Source organism: Rhinolophus sinicus, linkage group LG03 (assembly GCF_036562045.2).
Source record: "Rhinolophus sinicus isolate RSC01 linkage group LG03, ASM3656204v1, whole genome shotgun sequence".
Classification (NCBI taxonomy): Eukaryota; Metazoa; Chordata; class Mammalia; order Chiroptera; family Rhinolophidae; genus Rhinolophus; species Rhinolophus sinicus.
Window position 1 is genome coordinate 82,288,094 of NC_133753.1, and position 19,969 is coordinate 82,308,062.

The 19,969-nt window shown below is 34.0% G+C and overlaps 1 protein-coding gene across 16 annotated transcripts in view; it reads right to left on the reverse strand.

The window, feature by feature from the left end:
• The window catches only part of RALGAPA1 (Ral GTPase activating protein catalytic subunit alpha 1), a 212,429-nt gene that overhangs the window by 4,438 nt on the left and 188,022 nt on the right, over positions 1 to 19,969 (reverse strand). For 7 of the 16 annotated variants that reach the window (XR_012494845.1, XM_019750426.2, XM_019750420.2 and 4 more), the window contains one exon: positions 6,095 to 6,219. Coding sequence is in view for 15 of the 16 variants with exons in the window: in XM_019750426.2 (XP_019605985.2) it covers positions 6,095 to 6,219 (125 nt within the window). In the remaining variant the exon portion in view is untranslated. Of the gene's footprint in view, positions 1 to 5,466; positions 5,498 to 6,082; positions 6,220 to 19,969 lie in introns of those variants that run through there. The other 9 variants (XM_074328151.1, XM_074328147.1, XM_074328149.1 and 6 more) reach the window with 3 other exon arrangements.

Below are 19,969 nucleotides of genomic sequence, written 5' to 3' on the forward strand. Positions count from 1 at the left end.
GCGAAGCTGTGAGGGATGAATGACTACACATGCAAAGATCCTGGCACAGAGGAGGAACACAGTAAGTATAGCTGGATAATAAAGCCACTAAACAGGTAAGAGTGTAAATTAATAGACTTTGAAGCAGAACAGATGAAGATTAGAAAAGAAGGGAGAGAAATTAGGAATATTTTTGAAGAAAATGATCACTTATAATTGTTGAAATGTGGAGAACACAACATACTGGTTAAGTTTAGTTTTGGGGAAATTAAAGAATTTATTTACTCTTATGCTGATATTCCTACAAAAATGAACCTTATATTAAGGGATACAGACTACCCAAAGAATCTTACTGCTTTAATATTGTTAAAGGAGTTGGTAAGTGATTAAGATTAGTGTGGATGCACCACTGAATATCATAAAGGAAATAACACAATTTAAAATAGTACAGAAGTACAAGCGGTTTCATTTAAAGGTATTTAACAACTACAATTATTGCAGACTCAGAACATATCAGTCTAAGCTTATCATATTTTATGTCCTTACAAATGGGGAAAACTGGGTTTAAGATAAATTTGAGATCATGGAGATAATAAATAGCAGAACTAGGATTTAAATCCAGATCAGCCTGATTCCAAAGCCCATACTTTGCCCATCGCAACTTTAAAACTATTAAAAAAAAAAAAAAAAAAAGGAAGTAAAATATTTTTCACTTAGTGGAAAAGTAGAGCCTTCAAAATACAAATCTTTAACAATTTCTAATTTGTAAATGTGACACATTGTTGGGAAATTTCTCTCTTCTCTCAACAGCAAGAAGGGGCTGAAAATATTTAGACTAAATGGGCAATTATAATAGTTGAGGTCATGGACTCTGAAGTCAGACTCTGGCTTTACTGAAGTACCAGGTGACTCTGGGTAAGCTATTTTTTTTTTAAATTTAATCTCATAGAACTGCCATGAAAATTAGAGAATGCATGTATAGTACTTAACACAGTGCCTGGCACTCAGTAATTGCTCAATTATTATTTTACTATTTTCATTACAAAAATTTGACTATGAATGAATATTTTCTATGTGGAAATTAAACCTAGTAATTATTGTCATAAAAGGTTAATGGACTTTATTTAAGATGGATATTATTTGACTCTTGGTCAACAACATTTAAGCCAAATTTTTAAGTTCAAAATACTACTGCAAACAATACAATTGGCTGCTTATAATTTCAGGCTAACCTATTGATAAATAAATATGATTAGGAATTTGTTTTTAAAAACATTGTAAACAAATTTACAGCTTACGTTTGTTATATGTTGAAGGAAACTGATTTCCCTGCTGGCACTTATAAATATTATTCAGGACACACTCACACCCCCACACACCCCCGGGGTGCCCAAAAATATATACACATGGACACTTTGGTCAACGTTGCTCAAGCAGTAGTTTCCCATATTCAGACGAGCCTGGACGCCTATAGTAACCACTTTGAGCACCTTTTGTAATTGCAGAAGTCAAATGTGACTTGTATTTATCTTTTGTTATTGATATATATTGAGTATTACAATTAACATTTTTTCCTTTCTTAAAATGTGTATACATTTTTTGGCATTGTGTGTGTGTGTGTGTGTGTGTGTGTGTGTATAACTATCTTCTGAGAACCTAAAATATATTCTTTCAGATCATTTCAAAGCCTGGGAAGAAATGGAAAATTTAAGATAACTTTTAAAGAAGGGCACTGAGCTAAAAATGCTAACTAAAGCAATGGCTAAATTTTGATAATTCATTCCATTCAAAGATTCAGAGAGATGGATCTGACCATCTTAATGCTATCCCATCTACCTGTGGCAATACAGATTTTGTGAAATAGTAAAATAGTTTAGAATGAAGGAAGAATAGGTACTACTCTTCATAATCACAATAATTTGATAGCATAGAAATAACGTATTGTGCCGTGTATAATGTGCACCCATGTTTTGGGCCCAAACTTTCAGGGAAAAAATCTTTTAATGTTTTTAATCAAATTTTATTTGTTTACATTTAGGTACTTGTTTTTTAATATTTAAAGGAATTGTAGCATTTATTTTTTAACATATTATGGTACAAGAAATTTTATATGACAAATAATTACAAAACTAAGAAGATACAAGGTACAAGAAATTTTATGTACCAGTAACAATATACGATATTTACATATCATAGAAAGCCAGCAACTCTTCCTCGTTGCAAGTATGTTGTAAGTTCAACAAAACCGATTATCGTATTGCAGGATATTATTTTGCATATGGATATCGTTATTGATTTCTAGAGTTGCACTTTTAAGTCATAAGCATAAATAAAAGAATTAAAAACATTTATATAGATATGGAATTAGTACTACCCATGTATAATGTGCATTCTTATTTTTTCCTCACAAATTTGGGCAAAAAATGAACATTATACACGGCAAAATATGGTAACTGAATCTTATTACCTATTTTCATATTTATTTATATAGAAACCCGTAAGTTTTCTAAGGTAAATTATACAGTGGTATGGATGTACAGATGTATGTATATTTATGTGTGTGTGTGCATGTGTGTGTATATATATATATACATATATATATAATATAGTCAAACATCAATCTAACCTTTAAAGTACTAAAATTACTAAATTAATTTGCAGAACAACAATAAATCCAAAGAGCGTTATCTAGTAGCTCAATTAAAGAAATAGAGTATTAGAGATAATTCTAGGTATCCCACACAATGGGCATTAAAAATAGGCATTAAAATATTTATGGCTGATATTAAAAAAAGACAGTACTGGAAAAAATGGGTGTTATTTTTAATGTTGAAATTGAGAAAGACTATTTACTGTGCACCTTCATCGAAACAGGATCCTGTTTCTTGTTGGCATTCTGTAATTTCTTTTATTTAAAAAAAAAAAAAAGACTTGATTTGAAAAGGCAATGTGATGTTAGGGAAAAAGATCTAGATTATGAACTACCAATGTAATCTGGCCAAGAAGAGAAGTAATTTCATTTTAAAGTTTAGAGTCAGAGGAGAGGTCGCTGTAAAACTTTTGATATTTTCCACACACATGCCTGACAAAGATAAAGGGATTTTTTTTCCTGTAATTTTTTTTTTTAAATAAGGGACGAGAACAATCTAATAATGTTTTAATGTAGTTATGGAAGATCAACAAAGTGTGACATCACGATATCTCCCCTCAATGACCTTAGGGATAAAAATAATTTCCCTTAAGTATCAGTCTACTGGCATAGACAGAGTCCATTTTGAGAAAACACAGTTATGATATTTATGGATCAACTATGATATACCAAAATGTTTTTCATATTTAAATACTAAAAATTATCTAGAAAAATCCTCTTTCAGGTTTCAATGTCATCACAGTTGGTACATTACTGTTAACTAGAAAGTAGGTTTTAAGTAATCTTAAGTCAAGTTAAGTCAACTTAAAAAATAGTCTTTTTCCACATTATTCCACTGAATTATATTATAGGGTTGGTTAGGAAGATTATATTCTTTATATGATTATCATATTGGCATGGCTTTAAAACTTAATTTCAAATTATTGCTTTAGTATTATTTTAAATACATGGAGTATGTATAGGATATTTAAAGTTGACTTTTACTTCAATTATGAATGCATTTCCTCAAATTTTATCATACATTAAAAAAGAAAAATGAACCTAAAAAACTTCACACTATTACATAATTTTTGTAAACCGTTAAGTCAGGTCCATATTGTTGTTATGTGGTTTATTTCATGACTTCTCTCTCCCACTTTGACTTACAACTTTAAAAGGAGTTCTGTATGTATGGAATGGTTTAGGACAGGAAAATAAAAATTTGATACAACTGGAAGAAAAAACAATCATTTTTCAGATAATATTTTTTGTTACAGTAGGAGTAAATATTTCTATATTATTATGTTGAACTGTGAACCACTCTGCTAAAAATTTCTCTTTAATAACTATAACAGTCTGGAAAAAAACCATAAAAATGTATTTGGTAATACCGGACCAAGTTATTTATAGGTAAAAACATCCTCTTAAAAATTAGAGTGTATGTTTCTAATGGTTCATAAAGGCAAAGACAATTTAAAAAATTAACTGAAGAGAATTTGTAGCATGGTATTAGGTTTATGTTAAAATTGACATTTTCATTACTATTTAGATAATTAAGGTTAAGTTTTATGTTAAACAAGTTGTAGAGTAAATAAAATAGTAAAATACATAAAAAATGAAGCCGGCAGAGCCTTAACTTGGTTGCTGTATCATCCTTTACTTAATGTCTCAGAAAGTGAGAGTACTACTTACTTCCCATATTGTATTATCTGGCAAAACGTGCAGGATAATAGGCAAAATATGAAAAGAACATTAGGAGGAATATGAAGGACTCCAGCTGATAAACAGCTGCAACATGAAAAATGACAGCCTTTATACATTTAAGGGGAAAAGTTAGTCTGAATGTGGTCCTATCACCAATATTTTTCAGTTGTGAAATTTACAGCTCAACCGTATGATATGACAAAGCATTATTCATATCTATTTTAATAGTCTAGTTTATCAGATATTCTCTATTATTAAAAATGAAATTTCCATATACTTAGCTAGTTTTTATTTTGTTCATTAATTTACTTTTAATATCTTCCTTTTACCACCTTTCTTAATGCCTAACTAGTTTTAGATAGTGTCAATCCACTGAAGTGAATCTTAGACTTTTTAATCTCTTTCGAAAGATTCAACCTAGTCTAATATAATTTTCCCTGTGCGAGGTCTTTTATATTAATCAAAAGAGTTCGAAGTTTTTTGGTAAAATTATTTTTATAATGGACAATTAAACGGTGACAGGAATGGAAGCTTTAATTTCATTGACTAAACCTCAATTGAGAATTACAGTAATTTTTTTTTCAAATTAGGTCAGAAAAGGAGTACTGTGCCTTCTAAACTTCTTTAATATAAAGAAAACATAAAAGAGAATTTGAAGGCTAACTAGAATGAACTTCAAATATATTGTATTCTCTTTTCCTGAGTCCTTTGAACACCATCAAAATAGTCATCTTTGTATTTCAGGTGCCTAGTACAGTGCAAGGCACACAACAGGATAACTATGATGAGTTAAGATATCCAATAACAATGCAACACATTACAAAATACAAAGACACACCATTTCAGTTCAGTAGTACTAGTTTTTCATGCTGAGAAACAAAAAAAGGTCAATATAGTAAGGTGTAACTAATTTCAACCGAGGGTTTTTATTATTAGTTATTTTTATCCCAGAACCAGTGTTAGTGTTTCATGCAGACTTGGGTTAGTAAGTAAAATTCTGAAAGAAATTTAGTGACAATTTCTGAAATGTTTAGTATGAACCAGGGCAGTGTTAAGTTTGCTTATTGTCTGAGTTACAAGCTTAGTGCTTGCTAATTTTTAAAAAAGAAAATGGGGGAAGAACAAAGAATGTTTTGGTTGACACTTTGTCTTACCTTCAGATAAACAGAACTGATATTTAATGATCTAAAGAGGGAAAATAAAATAAATGAAACAATCATAAGGAGTGCAAAGTATTACAGAATAGGAAGGCCATGAGTCATTTATTTTCTTATTGATTCTTTAAAATTAGTTAATAATAAAAATGCATTACCCTCTTATAATCTTTAAATATTAAAAAATAATTTACTGTTTTAAGTACTTCTCAATCTAGACCAGTTATTTAACTTTATTTGAAAATTAGAGATAAGGCAATATGCTTGGCCATAAAATTTGATCCTCTAAAGTCGACAGAGAGTGCATGCTCAACTTGTGTTCCTTTTGCTGATACTTAAGTAATGATTCCATGAAACATACAGACACCGCCCATTATCTCAGATAAAATGTGGTACATGTACTTTCATGAAGACTGTTGACTTTTAAAGGACTCCATTTAGGTAAAAGAAAGCATAAATCAAATTTATAGGCCAAATTCAAATACTAAATAATGATGAAAACTATATTTCAATGACTGGAATTTTATTCAACCAAGTTTTCTACTATTTTAAGAGTTTTTAGAACAAAAGGGTATTGCATTTCAAGTTCCAATAATGACAAGTAACTAATACTTGCTTTTAGTCTCACCGGCATCAGATGGTAAATGATGGTAGGGAGCTGGAGAAAAAACCTGTGCGGCAAAATCTTCAAATGTCGTTGGTTCTAAATGGTGCTGGACAATCGTTTGCAGGTTTCGTGCTCTCTCCTCATAGCTGATTCCTTCAGTTAAGGATGAACTTAAATACAGCTTATATTGGAAAAGAATACATCTCATCAAAAAGGACTACTATGACTAAGCTGTCACTTTTTAATAAATATAATTATTCACGAATTATTCTTGCATATATTAAAAGTAAGGCTTTGTAAAGAGTAAAAATAGAGTTTTTAACATAAGTATACACTTCAGGATACCACTATAAATGGCAACTTAGCAGGGAGACATTTATTAGAAAATAATTATAATACTAAACTATTGGAAGAAAGGGAAGTTTACTTGAGAAAAGATTCAACTGCTATGAGGTCAGCCGAGGCTCATCTTTTTAATCAGCTTCGATCTGCAGATTTACTCTGAAAAGCAGTGCAATAAATAGTGTAATGCTGCTTAAAATACTATGTCTGAAATTCTATATTTCTCATTTGTAAAGATTTATTGTGAAAAATTCCTGCATATCTTCCTCCTTTTCTAAAATCTGTGCATTTTCCCAACGATTCTTCTCATTTTGAATGGAAGACTACTGTTGCTGTAATCCTCGAATAACTCCATGCAGTTAAGATAAATACATAGTTGAATCTGTATGTCAGGAAAAAATACCTAGTCAATTATAACACCGAAACAAGCAGGAATATTTGCAAAGAGTCCACAGGACTCCTAAATACTGTCTAACAAAGCATCTACAGGGCACTGACACTGACAGAAAAATACTGTACTTCCCTTTCACCACATTTTCTTCTCTGATATTATTGACAAGCAACCAGTACCTTGAAGTGTTGTTGCTTTTGAACAACCCACTCCAGGCTTCCTGTTTCAGCAGGCCTGATTGTGCTGTTAGCACAGAGAGGGCGAGAAAGAGAGAGAATATTTCTGTTGTTCACGAAAGCAACTATGGAAATGGCTGTCAAAATGTGGAGCAGCAGGCAGCAACATACAATTATCAAGAAAAACTCACATGCTGACTTCATGTCGTATAGTTCCTGAACTGAGAAATCAGTTAACCTTTCTTCTACAACTTTTAAAAGTTTTCCTGCTGTACTCAGTGTGCTATGTTGATAGGCTTTACATAAGACATTTAAATAAGTATAAACAACAATAAAAATTTGCCTATTGGTTCTTTTTTCACAGAATTTTTTCATTTTAATATTTTCTTCTCAAAATTCCTTTTTTTAAAAAAAGTTGCAATTCAATTACTGTAGTTCTACAATTCTAGATAGTATAGCCAAAGTCTACAATCAAGACCAAGAAAAAAATTTGAGGAAGCTAATTTAAAATGCTAATTCAATGGGAGAAACCATAACCAGTTACACTTACAAAAGGTTATTAAAAAGAGGAAAAGAGTGTAAGAGTAAAGGTAAGACTACTGTATTCATTAGGCACTTGACTTACACTGTGATGTCTTTTGCCCTCTAAATGGCTGAGGACTATTTTATTACAATTTATTTTATGCATCAAATATTGAAATAATCTGAATCTCAGTTCCTTGCTATCCATTATTTTCAATTCTATACACTGGGGTTGAACTTCAAAATAATTTTACTTCTAAAATGGGTAGCAATAGGACAAGATGCTATATTAAAATGACAGCAGTAAGGATTATATGGAAGGATCATATAGACATTTTTGAGTGTTGATGTAGAAAAGGAATATAGCACACTTTTAAAAGAGGGTATATGGTTCTAAATGGAAGAGGATGAAACTGATGGTTCAATCTAAATAATACCACATATCTCACAACTTGTTGGAAAGTACTTTTTTCATTGGGGGAGATTCACAGCTGCCGAATTTTCTGCAGTTAATAGAGTCCTTTGATTCACAGCAGTGCCCCTTGTACAAAAAATACTGGCCTTTGTGTATTACCAGAAACTAATTTTCTATTTGGCTGAAAAGGGAAAAATGGGGTTATTGCTTCTCCCTCCTACAGAGCTTTTCATTATGCCTGATGCACTCAACTTCTAAGCTCTTCTGAGAAAAAAAATAACTGAAGAGGCAAGAGGTAGAAAAATGAGCTTGTTAGCACATTAGAAGTGAAGTATCTTGGTGGGCCCTAGAAATTCCCAGTGGTGTGTTAACTTATCACTCTATGCATGCTGGCACTGATAGTCTCCCAATTGATCACTCTCTTTTCGCACCAAAGGTGCTGCCAGGAAGCAAAGGCTGAAGGCCCACAGGAGAACAGTCTGCTATCAAAACAAGCTGTTTTTAAAAGTGCTTGAATGGGTAAAATGCTTCATGAAAAGTAGGGTGGAGACACCTACCTGCTTTTAAAATGCTCTACTTTCACAAGGCCTATAAATGAAATATTTTACTTTTATCTTATTATATTTAGAGTTTACACAAAAATTAAGCCGAAAGAAAGCAAATGTTAATATTTCTAAACCAGGGAAGATATTTCCAATGTAGTGAAATTTATTAAAGCAAAAAATGACTGTCTAGATAAAATACATTTTGGAGTGTAATTCTATTTCACTATACAAAAGGAGATTTATAAAACTGAAGAAACCCTAATATAAAAAGATACAAATTAAAATTATCCAGCTATAATGTATTAATTTGTAAAAACACACGATGTATTTAATAAAATTACAAAATTTCTTCATTAGTGAAAACGATGATTTCTAAAACAATTTTTAAAGAGTGAAACAATCATTAATGGTTGAATTTAAATGAAAAAACTACAACACTCATCACGAATTAGACAGGCTAATGCCTGAAATTTCCTTTTTGGGGGGTTATCTTCAGAAAACACTCTTAGCTTAGTAAATAATTATAGTCTGTGGTAACTAACCTAAAAATTCTTTATAATTTTCAAAGTCTGATGTGGCCAAATAAGTTAACAACAAGATCAAAACAAACCAACCCAATCTATAGTACTTACATCTTTTTACTTTGGAAAACATATCGTATTGAGGAGATTTAATGAACTCTAAGTACTTAAACCATAGTCTTAGGTCCACAAACAAGGGGCTTCTGGTGACTGAGATAATGAAAAAGTTGTCAACAGTGCTGTTAGCATCTGAAATGGTAACCATAAAATCCAAAGCGGTTAATTCCTATATCTCCTTATAATAGGTTAGATACTTATTTCTTAAAAGGCAGCTCTAGGGAAGAGTTATTAGTGCCTATAAATTGAGTGGCACATGCAAACTTGATGGCTACCAACAAAAGGATAGCTCAAGGTATATTCTTACTGTGAGTGCACGTTGCCATTAGCACTGAAATTAAAAACTGAAATGGGTGAGATGATAAAAAGGTAACGTGGTAAACTCACAAATTTAGAACAAAATTTAAAGTACAAGTCTAAGTTGAATTAAGAAGGTTTTTGTTGTAAATTTAAAACCACCTAAGCCAAAACTAGCTAATAAAAAGCCATTTGATGAGGGAGACTTTTAGCTGGTAGGAATCTTTAATACAGAACTAGCCAATCAAAAGAAATAACACACAGGTGCTGCAATCACAGCAATATAATTATCCACTAATCCTCCTTCTACTTTCTGTAAAAGCAGAAAAGGGAGGAAGGAATATTCTAAAAATAATGAAAACCAAACATTTTCTATAGCATAGTTTAAATCTAATCTGTACTTCATAAAATTAACATTATTCATTTTAAGTAACTACTTTTTAAACTTATGTATGAAATTATTTGTGGTCCTCTGTCACTGTGTCAAGACCAGCTGTCAAGAAACGGGGGTTTAATTTCAGTCCAGTCCTGGAAAAGAGGTGCATGAATTCTCTGTGACACAGTTCATCTGTATGTTAAATGGGCATACCTCCATCTGCTCCTATTTATGTCATAGGGATGTTAAAGATAAAACATACAAATACAAGGCACCCAAAAGTCCTACACCTGTCCTGAAAATAGTTTATTTTGACCTTTGGGTCAAATCTCTGTAAATAACAGGTGCTGTCTCCATGAGGACAATTTTCAATGTCAGTTTAAGAAATATTCCTGTATTCATGAGCAAGAACTCTTTGATAATATTTCTTGTTTGTGGTATGTAGAGGGACTTTTCACTTATTTGGATGAGAGGAAACTGATTTCTCAGAAAAATACAATATGAAAAAAAGATACTGCAGAAGGTTAATCAGTCCATGTTTTTCATTTTACTGATATATAGGAAGAATAAAAGGTGGATTTGGTTTTAACAAAGCAACAGTCCTCCACAATAATTTTCTTAATAATGTAATGAAATTTTGAAATGCTTTTACTGTCAGAAAAGGCAACTTTCAGTTTTATGATCACTACTTCCATGGCCAGCCCAGTAGGTTGCACAAACATTTAGCTCAAATGTAATTTGTGGGTACTTCCAGTCAATTGGCGGAGTAGGCAAAGGCTGTGCTCGCTTCCTCCCATGTCCACATCAAAATTACAACTCAATTATAGAACAACCATCAGGGAGAACTACCTGATGACTAGCTGAACAGAAGTCCTATAACCAAGGATCCAAAGAAGCCACTACAAGACTTGTAGGAGGCCCTGAGACACAGAATGGGCAGGTCACATGCAATTAATAATTGGGAAGCGTATCTCGGATGTGGAAGTCCTCCCTGAGGAGTAAGGGGGTCCCAGCCTCACACTGGTCTCCCGAACTGGGGATATCAGTGCCAGCAAATGGAGTCCCTATAACATCTGGTTGTGAAAACCAGCAGGGATTGTGGCTGAGTGAGATGAAGGGCGGCCGGAGTATTAGGTGTTCCTTTTGAGGAGCCACGCACAGACTAAATTGCTCACAAACTCACTTGCTCTGGGTTCCATTTCAGGGGTAGCAGCCTGAAGAGTGCCAGGAACATATGGGGAGGAAGTGAATTGACTGGCTTGGAGGTGACGGCTAGAGGGACCAAGGTCAGGGTGGCTCTCTCTAGGGACAAAGTGCTAACAGGCACCATTGCTCCTTTGTTGAGCACTCCCCACACCCAGATTTCAGCACAGGCAGGCACCACATCTGAGCTCTCCATTAAGTTGGCTAATACCGCTCACCCCACTATAGTGATTCCCTGAGATTCCACCCCACTCAACCACGCTTCTGACCGAGCTATTTCCAGCGGCTTTTCTACAGGAGTGGCTTGCCTCGGTATGTGCTGAGGACTTGCCTAAAATCTCTCAAGATTGACAAACCCCTAACAAGCAGGGGCTGGCCTCAGCGTGCCCTGTAATTCTTGCTAAATGGCTCCAAGCCTTGCACAAGGGACCAGTCTCAGCGCATTGTAACTCCCATCAGGTGGCCCCAAGTCTGGCATAAGCTTCAGTGACTGTTGGCTTGGAACGCAGCTTCAACTAAGTGGGTTCCAGCAAAAGAGGTGGCTGGCCTCAGCTTACATCGTGGTGCCCCTCAAAGGGTCCCAAACCCGGCACTAGTGGCAGCCCACCTTGATCTACAAGCAGCAATCAACCTCAGGTCACTTAGTAGCACCCACTAGGTGGCCCCAAACTGGGTACAAATGGCAGCTGACCTTGGCCTGCACTGGAACCCCTCCCAAGAGCCTCCAAAACCAACAAAGCTGGTGGATGGCTTCAGACCACAAGAGAGCATCACCCAACCACCTCCGCAAATGACATACTCGAAGGGCAGACTCAGCTGGCACCAGAGCCTCAATAAAGCAACTCCTACTCTATGGGGTCAATCCTGCACAACAGCTTGTCTGCTATAGCCACAGCCAGTCCTCACAGCCAGTCAGCCTGAGGGTCAATACCACCCATTGATGTGCCAATAGCAATCAAGATACAGCTACAACAGAAGGACACAAACAACCTACACAAGGGACATTTCTGGAGCACATGGCTCATGTGAACAGGAAGACTGTGCACTGGGCCTCACAGGACACTGACTACATAAGGCCACTCTGCCAAGACAAGGAGACGTAGCAGATCTACCTAACACATAGAAACAAATACAGGGAGTCAGTCAGAATAAGGAGGCAAAGAAACATATCCCAAATGAAAGAACATTTCACAACAAAGCAGCAGAATATACATTTTTTTTCAAGTGCACATTGAACATTTTCCAGGACAGACCACATGTTAGGCCACAAAACCAGTCTCAATAAATTTAACAATAATGAGATCATATCAAGCATCTGCTCCAATCACAATAGTATGAAACTAGAAATCAATTACAGGAAGAAAACTGGAAAACACACAAGCACGCAGAGGCTAAATAACATGCTACTAAAAAATGAATGGATTAATGAGATCAAAGAATAAAAAAATATTGTGAGACAAATTAAAATGAAAACATGATGACCCCAAATCTATGGGCATAGTCAAAGCAGTTCAAAGAGGGAAATTTATAGTTACAGGCCTACCTCAATAAACAAGAAAAACCTCAAATGAACAACCTAACCTTACACCTAAAGGAATTAGAAAAAGATGAACAAACAAAGGTCAAAGTGAGTAGAAGAGAGGAAACAGTAAAGGTCAGAGTGGAAATAAATGAAAAAGAGTCTAAAAAACAATAGATCAATGAAACCAAGAGCTGGCTCTTTGAAAAAATAAAACAAAATTTATAAACCTTTAGCCAAACTCAGCAACAACAAAAAGAGAGAAGGCCAAATAAAATCAGAAATGAAAGAGAAGTGACAATCAACACTACAGACCTACAAAGGACTATCAGGAAATACTACTCACAATTATATGCTAACAAATTGGACAACTTAGAAGAAATGGATAAATTCCTAGAAACAAAATCTTCCAAGGCTGAATAAGGAAGAAAACAGAAAATCTCAACAGATACCTACTAATTAAATTGAATCAGTAATCAACAAACTCCCAACAAACAAAAGCCCTAGACCAGGTGCTTCATGGGTGAATTTTACCAAACATTCAAAAAATTAATACCTGTCCTCAAACTATTTCAAAAACGGAAGAGGAGAGAAGGCTCCCTAACTCATTTTACGAGGACAGCATTAAGCTGATAACAAAACTAGACAAAGACACTACCAAAAAAAAAAAAAAGTTATAGGCCACCCTTGATAAACATAGATGCAAAAATCCTCAACAAAATATTAGCAAACTGAATCCAGCAGTACATTAAAAAGATCACACATCATGATCAAATGGGATTTATTCCCAGGATGCAAGGCTGGTTCAATAGCCGCAAATCAATTAACATGATACATAACATAAACAAAATGAAAGATAAAAATCATATGATCACATCAACAGAAGAAAAAGCTTTTGGCAGAATCCAACATCCATTTATGATAAAAACTCTCAGCAAAGTGGGGACAGAGGGAACAGACCTCAACATGATAAAGGCCATATCTAACAAATTGACAGTTAACGTGCTCAACAGATTAAAGCTAAAAGTGTTTTCCTTAAGAACAGGAACAGGACAAGGAAGTCCACTTTCACCACTTTTATTCACACGGTATCAGAAGTCTTAGCCACCATAATGAGACAAGAAAAAGAAATAAAATGCATCTGAATTGGAAAGGAGGAAGTAAAACTCATTATTTCAGATGACATGATACTATACAAGGTGTGATCAAACAAATATGGTGTTTATAAATAAAAAAAACTATTACAATAAAAGACACATTGCCCCTCAGAATACTCCCCCTTGCTTCGAACACACTTATGCCATTGTTCTTGCCACTTTCTAAAGCAGTTTTGGAAGTCCTCTTTCATGAGTCTCTTTAGCTGTGTTGTGGCTGCCTTGATGTCCTAAATCATTTTGACTTTGGGAAAGAGCCAGAAGTCGCACGGGGGCAGATCTGGTGAATAAGGTGGATGAGGACGCACCATAATGTTTTTATTTGACAGAAATTGTTGTATATCAGAAGCGATGTGTGACACGGAGCAGTGTCATGATGGAAGATGATTTATGGCACACTTTAAAACACACCTTCTCTCAATTATAGCTCACACCTGACTGACTGCACTGAACAAGTTGAAACTTGTCACACACTGTTACTAAAGGGTTTGACGCACCGCTTCCTATATTGAAGATTCCTGCCTTTCCATTGGATGGCACTCATCAGCAGCATTCACTGTGTTTTGTGATCATAATGGAAAGATTCTGTGTCACACATTGCTTCTGGTCTGGCAATTTCCATCAAATAAAAATATTATGGTGTGTCCTTATCCACTTTATTCACCAGATCTGGCACTGTGCGACTTCTGGCTCTTCCCCAAAGTCAAAAAGACCATGAAAAGTAAATGTTTTTAATCAGTTCAAGACACTGAGGCAGCCATGACAGAGCAATTAAAGACACTCACGAAAGGTTTCCAGCATTGCCTCAGAAAGTGGCAAGAACAAAGGCCTAAGTGTGTTTGAAGTGTGTGTGTGTGGGGTATTTTGAGGAGGATTAATGGCAATGTCTCTTACTGTAATAAATTGCTTTTTAAATTTAAACATTCACCATATTCTTTGATCACACCTTGTATTTATAGAGAACACTAATGAATCCACCAAAAAACTATTAGAACTAATAAATTCAGTAAAATAGCAGAATACAAAATTAATATTCAGAAATTGGTCACATTTTTATATACCAATAATGAACTACCAGAAAGAGGAATTAAGAAAATAACCCCATTTACAATTACATTAAAAAAAAAAAAAACCCACAAAAAAAACCCAAGGAATAAATGTAACTAAGAAGGTAAAAGTACTGTACTTGGAAAACTATGAGACACTGAAGAAAGAAACTGAAGAAGATACAAATAAATGGAAGTATATACCGTGCTCATGGATAGGAAGAATTAACATTGTTAATCCAAAGCAAACTACAGATTCAGTGCAATCCCTATCAAAATACCAATGGCATTTTTCACAGAATTAGGACAAATAATCCTAAAATTTACATGGAACCACAAAGGACCCTGAATAGCCAATGCAATCGTGTGAAAAAAGAACAAAGTTGGAGGTATCATGCTACCTGATATCAAACTATACTACAAGGCTGTGGGAATCAAAACAGCATGGTACTGGCACAAAAGCAGCCACATAGATCAATAGAACACAGATCAGAATACAGAACCCAGAAGTAAACCCATGCCTACATAGCCAGTTAATTTATGACAAAGGAGGCAAAACTACACAATGGGGTGAAGACAGGTCTATTCAATAAATGATGTTGGGAACACTGGATACATACAAAAATTGAAACTGGATCACTTTCTTACACCATATACAAGAATAAACTCAAAATGGACTAAAGACTTAACTAACTGCAAGACCCAAAACCATAAAACTTATAGAACATAGGCAGTAAACTCTTTAACATCTTGGTAATATTTTTTTTGGATATGTCTCCTTGGGAGACAAAAGAAACCACCACTAATCACCAGGGAAATGCAAATTAAAACTGCAATGAAGTCATCTGTCAGAATGGCTATTATCAAACAAGTGTTGGCGAAGATGTGGAGAAAAGCAAACTCTCATGCAGTGTTGGTGGAATTGCAAATTGGTGCAGCCACTATGGAAAACAGTATGGAGTTTCCTCGAAACATTGAAAATAAAACTACCATATGACCCAGCAATTCCACTTCTGGGCATTTACCTGAAGAAATGCAAAACACTAATTCAAAAAGATACATGCATCCCTATGTTCACTGCATTACTTACAATAAATAGCCAAGATACGGAAGCAACCTAAGCATCCATTGATAGATAAATGGGTAAAGATGTGATACATACAGAGGGTGCCAAAAAATGTATACACATTTAAAGAAAGAACTGTATTAAAATTATGCTGATGGTGACCACTTTGAGCACCTCTTGTATTGCAGAAGTCAAACATGACTTGTATTCATATTTTGTTACCAGTATATATTGAGTATTACAGTTTTAATACAGTTTTTTCCTTTCTTAAAATGTGTATATATATTTTTTGGGACCCTCTATATATGTTGTACACAGCACGAATGAATATAAAATATAATTTTTCAGAAAAAGGAGTTATGAAAAATATAATTGTAAGCAGACTTAAAAGACACATCATTGCTTAACTTCCTCTTAAATTCAGGTTTAATGTTTTCTTTTGTAAATAAGAAAAACCTATTGGCTCCTTTTTAAGTAAAGGCAAAGTATGAAGTATTTAGATCTGTGCTGAATATCTTAGCCTCAGGGACTTAAGGCCCATTTTGAAATTCCAAATTTAGTAAGCACTTGCCTACACTCATATTTCTGTGGCTTCTTTGCAGTTTTAGCACTTAAGAATTTCATGTCCCTTCTTTGTATGAAGATTCCAAGAACAGTAATTGTAGGAAGAGGGAGAGTTTTGCCTACAGACTATAAAAAATTGTGGAGAGTACTACTAAACAATATTCATAAAGTTTGTAAGACGGTTGGTAGGCTTGGAAATTGGCTATGTATGGTGGCAGTTTTCACCTCATAGAACTTGACAAATGTCACAAATTGGGGTCTCCCCCTGCTCTTGAGGGCCAGTTGTTAAACACCAAGTGTGCCTCTTTCCTCATGTTTGTTCTCCTAAAAAACTAGTGAGGAGACTAATGTCATGGGAGCAGAGGCCATGTCTTATCTTTACATATATTGCTAGCACCTAATACAGGGCCCAGTAGTACTCAATGACTGTTTATAAATTATAGAAAGAATGAATAAAATTGGTTAAGAGACTGTTATGCAGACAGCACACTTCCTCTAATCCCAATTTGGCTCTCCAGAGGCAAATCCCTTTGGGGTAAGTATAGTTGGGACTTTTCTAGAATTGGATATAGAGTTTGTATCCTATTTGTGAGAAAGAGTTTGGTCTCGACCTTACCCTTGATCTCGCTGACCTCTTTTGGAAGAAAAAGTGAATAAAACACAATGCATATTAAAAAAGTTAATAAAGCACATAGGTAAAGACTAACATTAAAAGAAAAGAAAACTGATAACTTCTCAAAAAATCCTAATAATGGCCTAAAGAAAAAATTCTATAAGCATCGCAAGTAATTACAACTCACTACAATTAGGTTTGAAATAAACATTTTGCCCCACTGTTGTGACAATTTTTTTAACTTAAAAAAATTAAAAAATTTTGGGCGGCTGGATGGCTCAGTTGGTTAGAATGTGAGCTCTGAACAACAGGGTTGCCGATTCGATTCTCACATGTGCCAGTGAGATTGAAGGCACAGTCCTCCATAACTAGATTGAAGGACAATGACTTGGAGCTGATGGGCCCTGGAGAAACATACTGTTCCTCAATAAAATTTACCAAAAAAAATTAAAAATTTTTCATAAATTCTATAATGGTATGAGACAACTAACTTTGTTAAGTTAATTCTATTCAAGTAGCCATCTATAGTAAAAGAGAAAAGGGAAAAAACTTGGTGAACATGTCCATAGATGAAATCAAATGGAGGGTAATTTCAAAACCATTTCAGATCTCCAAAACTGCTCTGGACACCATAAAAGTAAAGGTAATAATATACTTGAAAAATAATACTTAGAAATTCAAATATTTGGATTTTTCCAAAGGCCATCTTGAGTGGGTTCATCTCTAGGCAACATTTATTGAGACTATTTTAGGACAGTATGAACTAGAAGAAGAATACAACAGTGATCTATCATTACTTTTAGGAAACTTAGCAAAATCAGCGAAAAGTTTATTCAGCAACAAGCCTTGCCTTGATGGAGAATACAGAGATTTGCTTGGAAAGACAAAGCTGCTGACAGGTAGAATTGGGACTAGAACTTGGTCATTTAATAGTCCAGTGCTCTTTCTACATCCAGTCTCAATGATCTGAGCTTTGTATGGAGAAAAAAAATGGTAGAAGAGGTCTTTTAGCTCAAGGTTGGCCAACACAATGAATATTAGCTTAAATTCTAAGACTGGCAATTTCTGAAAAAATGTTGTTTCTATACTAGAATATCATATGTAGTATAGTAAAAATACTTGGCATGTTCTAAAATAAAAATAAAACAAACTGCATTGGCTTTTTAATTCTAAAAGGCCTTGAAATATAATATCTTCAGACATTCTGAGGTAATATCATTACACAGGGTCTTGAAAAAATAAGGAAAGAGAAGAATTTTATTGAGATACAGAATTTGGGTAGATATATTTTGTATTTTATATATTATCAAGAATTTCATGACTACTATTATCAGTAGTAAAGTGGCAAATTTTCCTGAAATATACAGGGTAATTTTAAGTATCCCACTGACAAATGGGCACTACTCATTTATAAGACAAAAGTAAACTATATTGCTTACGTTGGTAAATTAATACTCCATTTCTTTCCTACAGTAGCTAATTTCTTCAAGAAATGTTGTCTAGTTCACATTCAGTAAAAATAAAATTCCCCTAAACAAATAGCATGAATCTTGGTACTAACATTTTTTTTTGTACTATGTTAATAGAAATTCTTCTACAAGTCTGCAACAGGTTATGCCAAATTATTGTGTATAATTTTTATGATGCCTTATATTAATGAAATTCTTTAGTAGTTGATACTATCTACACCATGAAGGAAAAGCTGTGATTTGTCAGAATAGACAAAGCTGGGCTTTAATCCATCCTTTTAACCATACTGCCAAGTCTATATTGTTTTCACTGCGTCTCAATTAAGAGACAGGCAGGACACCTGGTACTTCTTTATCTAAGTCCCATGGGCTGCCAGATGACTCAAAATCCATAACAGGTGCTAAGGCAGTGTGAGCATAGTCCTATTATTGAAAGCTGGATTTGAATAAAATTTGGACCATATATAATTGCTCATAAATCAGTCAATTACTAAATGAAAACATTAAGTAAAAAGTTGATAAGCCCAATTCTACCAAAGTTCATGTAAATACGTTTAAAATATTAATCTTAAATAAATGGGATTAAAAATCTAAACCTACCTAAAGGTTCTGAAGATCCTTCCTGATTTAATAATCCAATAATCACTGGTTTCTAAAAAGCACTAACGTGATTATTAAATATGTATATCTGCTTCACTTTCATGATAATTGCATGAAGCAAAACATCTAAAAGACACACTGAATTACCTGGATTTCAAATTTAAGAAAATTAAAATTATGGGATCTCATTCTTGATAAGATCTACTTGAAGATATTATCATTAAGTAATGAGACTTTCACAGTCAACAGAGAACTACTTCAGAATCATCAGTGTTAGAGTTTAAAAAACATGGAGGGGGAGACTAGAAAAAATCACTTTGTGTTGTTCCTTTTGGGAACAAAAATTTCAGTACATTAAAGTAAGAGAAATGAAAGTATGTGTTTGAATTAAATACTAAACTTGAGCTCTGTCAGAAGATTGCAAAAAGGAAAAAAATAACTAAATAAGTGAAATTTTACAGTGTACAATTACTTAAGTGTTATCTCAACCTAAATGTGCACTAACTTAATTAAGATTTTGTTTAAATGCTAAAATTATCAGGAGTACAAAAAAGTGATTCATTATCATGGTAAGTAGTAACAAAGTACAGCAAACTGTCATTTAAGACAGTGTCATACAATCTATGATAAACAGTATATTGGCTTAAACTAATGCATTATATGCCCCCAGAGAATGACAGGCTTAGAGACTGGACTTTAACATCAAAATCTACCCATTAATCTTGACTTAAATATAATCTATTCTGCAGTAAAAGGAAGAATGGGCATTCAATGAATTACTGTTTTTGAAATATTGCACTGGTGCCCATTTACTAAAATCATTTAAGGGGACATGAGGAGATGGAATACTAGTAAATTTTACAGACTGTTACTAATTTTACAAAACATGCATCTTATTTTCCCCCAACTTAGCAAGAGCATCTCATTTTAAAAAAAATTATAGATTAAAAAGGGCTTAAA